We start from the raw sequence: 7,889 nt of genomic DNA, 5'->3' as shown, positions 1-7,889 counted from the left end.
TATTTTTTTTTTTCAAAGTTCTGGGGATGGGGGATGGGGATATAGCTCAGTGTCATAAGCACCTGCCCGGCAAGCACAAGGTCCTGAGTTCGATCTCAGGTACCACACAAAAAAAACCCAAAACAACAACAAAAAACCAAAGTTCTGGGGATGAAACCCAGGGCCTTCACACTGAGTCAGAACCCCAGCCCTTTTTATTTTTTATTCTGAGACAGGGTTTTGCTAAGTAGCAAGTTACCCTGGCTGGGCTGGAACCTGTGATCCTCCTGCCTCAGCCTCCCAGAGTGCTGGGATGTCAGGCGTGTCCCAACAAGCCCAGATTCCAGATAGTATTAACTGGAAGTGGTGACAGTGGACATCCCTGTCCTTTTAAGGGGAAAGAATCCAGTCTGGTGCCCTCAAGTCCGCAGCTGGCAGCTGAGGTTTTCGTAGGCGTCCTTCATCGGGCTGAGAAAATGCCTCTGTGTCACTGGCTCTCTGGGGCTTTATTGTCTGTTTTGTTTTTGGGGTGCTGGGGATGGAGCCTGGCCCTCCACATGCTAGGTGAGTGCTCACCACAGAGCTGCCCCCCAGCCCCAGCCCAGGGGCGGATTTCTGCTGCTGGCAGTGTCCTCTTGGCTGCCTTTCTTCCAGGCCCCAAGGCCAGGGGAGCCAGTTAGGGACCAGAGTGAAAGCAAGCAGCAGAGCCTGGGGCCTCAGTGTCACACCCCAACCGCAGCGCGACCTCCTTTTTCACCCTCAGCTGGGAAGATTCTTGTTCTCACCCACAGGGAGCAGCTGTGGTGGAGGCTCTGCCCTGCCTTTCACCTCTGCTCCTCAGGCAGACACGCGGCCTCCCGCCCACTCTTGCCCCCTTCTTTGGACTCTTCCAAGCTCCCCGCTCCTCCCAGCATCTGTGGAAAGGAACTGCTGAGGACCCTGGGGAGATTGAGGCCCAGGCCCTACGGTTGATGGGGGAGAGGGAGCCGTTGATGGGGGAGAGGGAGCCGTTCAGTTTTTTTGGTTTTGTTTTTGAGGAAATAAAGCTTTGGGCTTTGTGGATGTGTAGGAGTTCAGCTGCGCCGTGGGAAGGGAAAGAGGGCTTTGCCGCTGAACAGTGGCTTGGATAATATGCAAAGGTGTGAGTGTTTCAGTGCCACATCTTGGGGGTTTGGGTGGGCGGTTTAGGGGTTTGGGTGGGAGTTTGAGTAGCAATGGAGAAGGTATAAGGGTGAAAATGTGGGGAGACGGAGGTACCGGAGGACTTGAGATGATCCTGAGGTCACCTGGCAAAGCTGGAGATTGAACTCGGGCTCCACTCTGCGGCTTTCCCTAGTTTACATATTTTTCATATTCTCTTCGCATAGAGCCTTTGCAATGAGCTTGGTTCCCAGGCCTTTTTTTAGTTTTTATCGTAAAACAGGGTCTCGCTAAGTTGCTCAGTCTGGGATGCACTGGAGATTCTCCTGCCTCGGTCTCCCGCAATGCTAGGATGACATACCTGGGACACCAAGCCCCTTCAGACATCCTTCTCCGTGTCGCCAGGGGAGTCCCAAGCTCTGCAGGTCGGGCTGTGGCGATCCCCGCCCGGGACTACATCTCCCAGGCTGCCCCGGCGGGCGCGCCTGCGCAGTGCGCGCAGTGATGGAGCGCTGACCAGGGGCGCGGCGGTGGCGGCAGCGAGGGCTCCGCGGGCCATTGGCTACCAGCAGCGGTCAGGGCGGCTTGGGGGCTCCAGAGCCAGCGGGGCCCGCGGGCCGGGCTGGGTGATCGGGGCTGCAGCTATGGAAGACCAGAGGGTAGGACGGGGCGCGGGAGGCGCGCAGTGCGGCGGGCGGGGTGCGGACCAGGTGGGCGCGGCGCCCCCTCCCCCAGCTGACCCGGCTCCGCGCGGATCCAGGCTGCCCCGCTTCGGACGGGATCTTCCATCCTCCTGGCCTGGGCCCGGGGGCGTCCTCTCCGTCCCCACCCACCCTCAGGGCCTCGCTCCCCTCCCCGGCGCCTCCATCCCAGGTGTCCCCACCCGCACCGGCGCCGCAGTGCGGACCCCGCCCACCTGCGCCCTCAGAAAAGGGGAGCCAGACCCGGGAAGCCCACCCCGCATCCTCCGCAGACCTCCCCTCCCATCCGCACTTACCTGGCCTCCGGGGCGCGCCCTTTCCCGTTCTCCCTTGCTTTCTCCAGGTGAACCTCTCCCCAGGTGAACCTCCTCTCCTGAGGAGCCCCTGCCCCTCTCACCCCTGCTCCAGGCCAGCGGCCAGCGGCCAGCGGCCAGCGGCCAGCCTTAGCCCAGGCTCCCCGCCTCCCCTAGGCGTTTGCTTTGCACAGATAGCCCCTTGCCCAGGCTAGCCCGTCCCCCCTGGGCGGGTCCCTGCTCGGGCTGGCCCGGTGTCCTCCAGCGCTTGCTCAACCCAAGAGGCAGGCACCGGGTTGCGGGCTGGGCGCTCAGCAGGCAGACCTGGTCCGGCCCTGGCCTTTCCCTGACCCTCTCCCGAGCCTCCGCTTTCTCCCCTGCTGCCCTGGAAAATGGGGCCGATCGCAGCGGCCACCGGGTAGGAGAGGTAGTTGGGCCGGGGTGCCTGTCTGAGGCCTGTTTCCCGGAGGGTCACGTGGTCTTGTGTCTGTGCCTCCATGGAGCAGGAGGCTCTGCGGAAGATCATCACCACCCTGGCTGTGAAGAACGAAGAGATCCAGAGCTTCATCTACTCCCTCAAGCAGATGCTCCTGAACGTGGAGGTGAGGGAGGCAGGGAGGGAGGAGGGGAGCCACCCCCGCCAGGGCCCCAGCCTGTGGCTGCCGCGTACAGGGCCGGGCTGGTTGTGTCCGCGCCTCAGGTTCCCCCTCTGACCACAGGCTCTGGCCGATCCTGGCCGTTCCCATGCAGGCGAACTCGACCAAGGTGCAAGAGGACCTAGAGGAGGAGTTCCAGTCCCTGCTGTCCGTGCTGGAGGAGCTCAAGGAGGGCATGCTCATGAAGATAAAGCAGGACCGAGCCAGCCGCACCTACGAGCTACAGGTGTGTGACTCAGCCTCCCCACCGCCCGCAGGGCCAGCGGAGGCAGGCAACCCCAGCCTCTTCCTCCAAACCCCACTTTCCCAGACTCCGGTCTCTCCCCTGCCCACCCCCTCCCTGCCGTGTGGCCTGTCAATCCCCATCTGCTTCCTCCTCCCCTTAATCCCTTCAGCCCTGACCCCCCTAGATCTGAGAGCTTCACCCCCACTCAGACGCCTCCTATGCTCCAAGCTGGGGTCCCTCGAGCTGCATCTAAACCTCCCAGGAGCTTCCTAACATCCCAGGTTCCATCCCCAGGGAATGTGGACCCAAAAGCTCAGGTGTTTCCATGGGTGTGTGAGGGATTAAGGAAGGGACTTCCCTTGTGATTCTTCTGAAGCCCCAGGAGCCAGGGCCAGTGTGGCTGGTCCCTCAAAGTGCTAACCTCCGTGGCCTAGCTGCAGACGGTGAAGGCAGGTGTTCTCTGGGTCCTGAAGGTGTGTGTAGGGGGGGGCCTGGCAGGGTTTGAGGCAGTGCAGTGAGCTGTTCCCTCCTTCGGTCCCTGTGCCAGCCTGATAAGTCCCTATCACCCCACAGAACCAGCTGTCCGCCTGCACCCGGGCCCTGGAGAGTTCGGAGGAGTTACTGGAGATGGCCAACCACACCCTGCAGGCCACGGACAGCGAGGACTTCCTCCAGGTGGGCGTCTTCGAGGTGGCAAGAAGCGTCACTGGCAAAATACAGAAATGCAAATACTCGGTGACATTTGCATTTCTGCTTAATTGCGAGTATTTTTATTTTTTATTTATTTATTTATTTATTTAGTGGAAGGATAGCCTCCCTGGACAATAGTTAGCAAAAGTGTGTCTCAAACATTGCCAGATATAGTGGTGTATGCCTGTCATCCCAGGACTCTGAGAGGCTGAGGCAGGAGGATTACAAGTTCAAATGCAGCCTGGGCAATTTAGCTTGTCTCAAAATAAAAAATAAAAATAAAAAGGGTTGGGGAATGGAGCTTAGTGCAAAGACCACAGGAGTTGTACTAAAAAATTATTCATTGCTGACCTGAAATTCAGGGGCTTTTTTTTTTTTTTTTTTTTTTTTTTGGTTTTTTTTTTCCGGTACTGGGAATCGAACTCATGGCCTTGCACTTGCCAGGCAAGCGCTGTGCTGTGAGCTAAATCCCCAACCCTGACCTGAAATTCAAATTTATCACTGGATATTTTTGGTATACATATATCTCATGTAGTGCTTAGGATGCCTCAAATATTGCATGGGACACACTTATGCTAAAACAAATCTTTCGTTATTTATCTGAAACATCGGCGAAGCTGGGTAGCCTGTATTTTTGTTTGCAAAATGTGCCAACTGCCTGTCCTGGGCACTGGCAGGAGGCTGGGTCTGGGTCTCCGCTTTCGCATCCCTTCAGGCAATGCCGGAGGAGGAGTTTCTGCCTCAGTGTGTGGAGGGCAGCTCTGTCACAGGGCTGCACCCCCGTTTCTGACTTCACCCTGTCCCTCCCTCTAGGCTGCCAAGCAAATCAAAGATGGGTAAGGTGCTGGGCCTGGCCCCACTCCGGTGCCCTGCCCGCGGTGACGGTGGGGACCTGGGCCCAGAGTGCAGGATGGGAGCACAGGGACCCACCTCAGATGACCTGGCCTACGACCCCCACCCCCCGGGACGATGTCAGCAGGCTGCTTCCACCTCCTTCTCCGCAGTGTGACAATGGCTCCTGCCTTCCGGCTGTCACTGAAAGCGAAGGTCAGCGACAACATGAGTCACCTCATGGTGGACTTTGCGCAAGAGCGTCAGATGCTGCAGGCTCTCACGTTTCTCCCTGGTGAGAGGGGAACCTGCCGGAGGGCCAGGATTGCAGGGAAATGGCCCTGCAGCAGGGAGGCTGAGTCGGGTGACGTCCAAGGTCTAAATCCAAGGAAGGCCCTGTCCCGGGGGTGGAGCCCTGAAACTGCTCTGCCCTGCGTGGGCGGAACCCTGAGTTACTCCTCCCACGGAGGGGTGGGGCCCTGGGGAGTGTCCCGCCCACATGTAGGAGAACCCTGCAGGCCCCTCCTACATGGGGGTGGTCCCTGAGATTGCTCCTCCCCTGTGTGGAGGGGGTCTTATTTCAGTCCCTCCCATGCAGGATGGAGCCAGGAGAACCCCCCTCATCCGGGGAACACACCCAGAGAAAGCCACAAGCCCTTGGGAAATGGCCCTGAGAAAGTCCCCCTGGTGTAGAGCCCCAGAGAAAGCCTTCCCTCAGGCAGGCTTGTGATCCCAGCACTGTGGGAGGATGAGGCAGAAGGAGCACAAGTTCAAGCCCAGTCTGGAGAGTGATTTATGGAGACCCTGTCTCAAAATAAAAAATAGAAAGGGCCGGGGATGTAGTTTACTGTGAAAGCCCTGGGTTCCATCTCAATACTGAAAAGGGAGGGAGGGAGGGAGGAAGGGAGGAAGGAAGGAAGGAAGAAAGACTGACTGACTCAGCCAACTGGTACAGAATCCTGGCAGATGCCTCCCTCTCAGTAGTGGCATCTTGAGATGGTCCCGTCCTTTGATGGTTGAGTCCTGAGAAAGCTCTGCTCAAAACTCCACTGCTTTTTGGACCCTTGAGGAGTCTCCAGCCCCAAGTCCCTGAAGCCCAAAGGGGCTCCCTCCTGGTGCGGAGCCTGGGCCCCGCCCACAGGCTGTCACGTGGCGGGCGGGCTCCAGCAAGCCCCTCCCACCGCACCGGCTCAGTACCCTGACTTCTGTCCTTTCTGTTCTGGGCAGTGCCCAGCACCCCCGTCATCGACCTAGCCGAGTCCCTGGTGGCAGATAACTGTGTGACCCTGGTGTGGCGCATGCCGGATGAGGACAGCAAGATCGACCACTACGTGCTGGAGTACCGGAGGACCAACTTCGAGGGCCCACCGCGCCTCAAGGAGGACCAGCCCTGGATGGTGGTCGAGGGCATCCGGCACACAGAGTACACCTTGACAGGTCAGGAGCTCGCCTGGCTGGGGGTCCCCACACTGTTCACCCCTGAAGCTGCCCTTGCCCCGTTAGCCTTCTGAGTCTTGTTGCCCGTGGGTCTTATTTTAAGACAGCGTCTTGCTAAGTTGCCGAGTTGGCCAGGCTGGGCACCAACTTGAGACTGTCCTGCCTCAGCTTCCCGGAGTGCTGGGATAATAGGTGTGCAGCACCATGCTCAGTTCATCGTCACTGTTTGACAAATGAGGACCCTAAGGTACAGGATGTGAAGCCACCGTCCCTTCCTTTTCAGTCACCCTGCACCTTCACTGGGCCCAGCGCTGTCCTCGTAAGCTTGAGGACAGCAGCCAGAACTCTTGCCTCGTGGAGCTGGCGTCCAGGACACCCCCAGGTGCTGGGAGATTTCCTTGGCCCTTATGAATCAAAAAGCACCGGGCGTGGTGGTGCTTGCCTGCAATCCCAGCACTCGGGAGCTGAGGCGGGAGGGTTGCCTTGAACTCCTGACCAGGCCAGCCTGAACTACATAGTGAGACCTTGTTTCAAAAACCCCCCAAAAATAAAAAAGCACAGGGAATCCGCGCAGCTGCTGAGGGTGGATCTGAAGGGAGGAAAAAGTCGGGGTCCTTAATGAATTTCAGTGCCATCCTGAGCCATGGGAAGCCCTGGGGGCGGGAGAGTCTTACAGACATGATAAGTATCACATTCATGGCCTCACTCTTAGGCTATAATCAGTGCTAGTTATCTGTAATTAGCATACATGGTTAATAATGAGCATGCTAATTGTAGGGGGAAAAAATCACCAGCCCGCCAGCCAGGGAGTCTGAGATCTATTTTCTTCTCTTTTGAGTAGGAACCAAAATAAATACACGCCTCTTCTTATTTATTTTTTTATATAGGATTCCACAATCTCATCTCCAAGACCTCCTGCCTTTTGTTTTGTTTTGTTGTGATTTTTTAATTTGGGGATAATTATAGGTACACAAGCAGTTGTAAACAAAAAGTGCTTTGAGTCTGGGCATGGGGGTGCACACCCGTAATCTCAGCTATTCAGGAGGCTGAGGCAGGAGGATTGCAAGTTTGATGCCAGCCTGGGCAACTCAGTGAGACCCTGTCTCAAAATAAAAAATAAAAAGCTCTAGGGGATGTTGCCTGAAGCGTGCTCCCAGTGGGGCCAGTGATTGCCAGTCTGCAGCCGGAGAAACTGAGGCACAGGATGAATGTAGATCTTTCTTTCTGAAACTGAGCTTTGGGGCTGGTTGTCTTAGCCCGAGGCCATGGGTGTTCCTTGCTGAGCACCCTTCGAACTCTGCAAGGAGGGGAGGCCCAAGGCGCTGGTGCAGCTGTCTGTGGCAGCAGCCAGGGTTGGGCAGGCAGAGGGAACAGGGTGTCCAGAGCCCAGTCGCTGCAGTGCCGGGCCTCCGTGTCGGGAGCTAGTTAAATCTGTAGAGGAGAGAAAATGAACTGACTTTGCTCTGAGGGCGAAGCGAGCCATGGAGGGGGAGCAGGTTCCTGTTTCAGATGCCTGTAGAGAGGGCGTCTGGAGTGCCGGCAGTCAGGAGGCTGCTGCACATCCGGGGCCGGGCAGCACGGTGGGGTGTGCCTGCCGTGGGCAGAAGGGACTCGGGCCTGGGCACCTGGTGTGGAAGGCTAGCAGAAGAGGGAGGAGCCTGAAAAAGACCTAAGTGCGTGGCGGGGTAGCTAGAAACCTGGGAGAGAACCGTGCTGTGGGCCCCAGGCGGGGTGTTCGGGAAGGGAAGCTGTGGTCGGCAAAGGGTCTGATGAGATGGGGCTGAGGGAGCAGAGGGAAGGAAGTAACAGAGGGGTGACATGTGTGCAGTGGTCTAAGGGCATTAGCTGGGGAGCTGGGGTGCGGAGAGGGGTGGACCATGTACTTAGCATGCAGAGGCCTGGGTTCCAACTCCAGGGCCACCAAAAAAAAAAATAT

At 57.7% G+C, this 7,889-nt stretch overlaps 2 protein-coding genes across 2 annotated transcripts in view; one reads left to right on the top strand and one right to left on the bottom strand.

The window, feature by feature from the left end:
* The window catches only part of Tmigd2 (transmembrane and immunoglobulin domain containing 2), a 17,182-nt gene extending 15,596 nt beyond the window's left edge, over positions 1-1,586 (bottom strand). Inside the window, exon 1 of the mRNA XM_013505333.1 lies at positions 1,481-1,586. Within this exon, the coding sequence (XP_013360787.1) occupies positions 1,481-1,506 (26 nt within the window). The 5' untranslated portion in view covers positions 1,507-1,586. The remainder of the gene's footprint in view (positions 1-1,480) is intronic.
* A 27-nt stretch (positions 1,587-1,613) lies between these two features.
* Fsd1 (fibronectin type III and SPRY domain containing 1) overlaps positions 1,614-7,889 on the top strand; it is a gene marked incomplete in the record, with an annotated part of 12,157 nt that continues 5,881 nt past the window's right edge. The window contains 7 exon segments of the mRNA XM_013505329.1: positions 1,614-1,778; positions 2,620-2,715; positions 2,864-2,995; positions 3,569-3,670; positions 4,499-4,521; positions 4,690-4,811; positions 5,744-5,953. Coding sequence (XP_013360783.1) covers positions 1,764-1,778; positions 2,620-2,715; positions 2,864-2,995; positions 3,569-3,670; positions 4,499-4,521; positions 4,690-4,811; positions 5,744-5,953 — 700 coding nt within the window.

The sequence above is a fragment of the Chinchilla lanigera genome, unplaced genomic scaffold, assembly GCF_000276665.1.
Source record: "Chinchilla lanigera isolate Chin_1 unplaced genomic scaffold, ChiLan1.0 scaffold00094, whole genome shotgun sequence".
NCBI lineage: Eukaryota > Metazoa > Chordata > Mammalia > Rodentia > Chinchillidae > Chinchilla > Chinchilla lanigera.
Note: the sequence above shows the minus strand (reverse complement) of the source record. Positions and strands in the feature narration are given on the sequence as shown.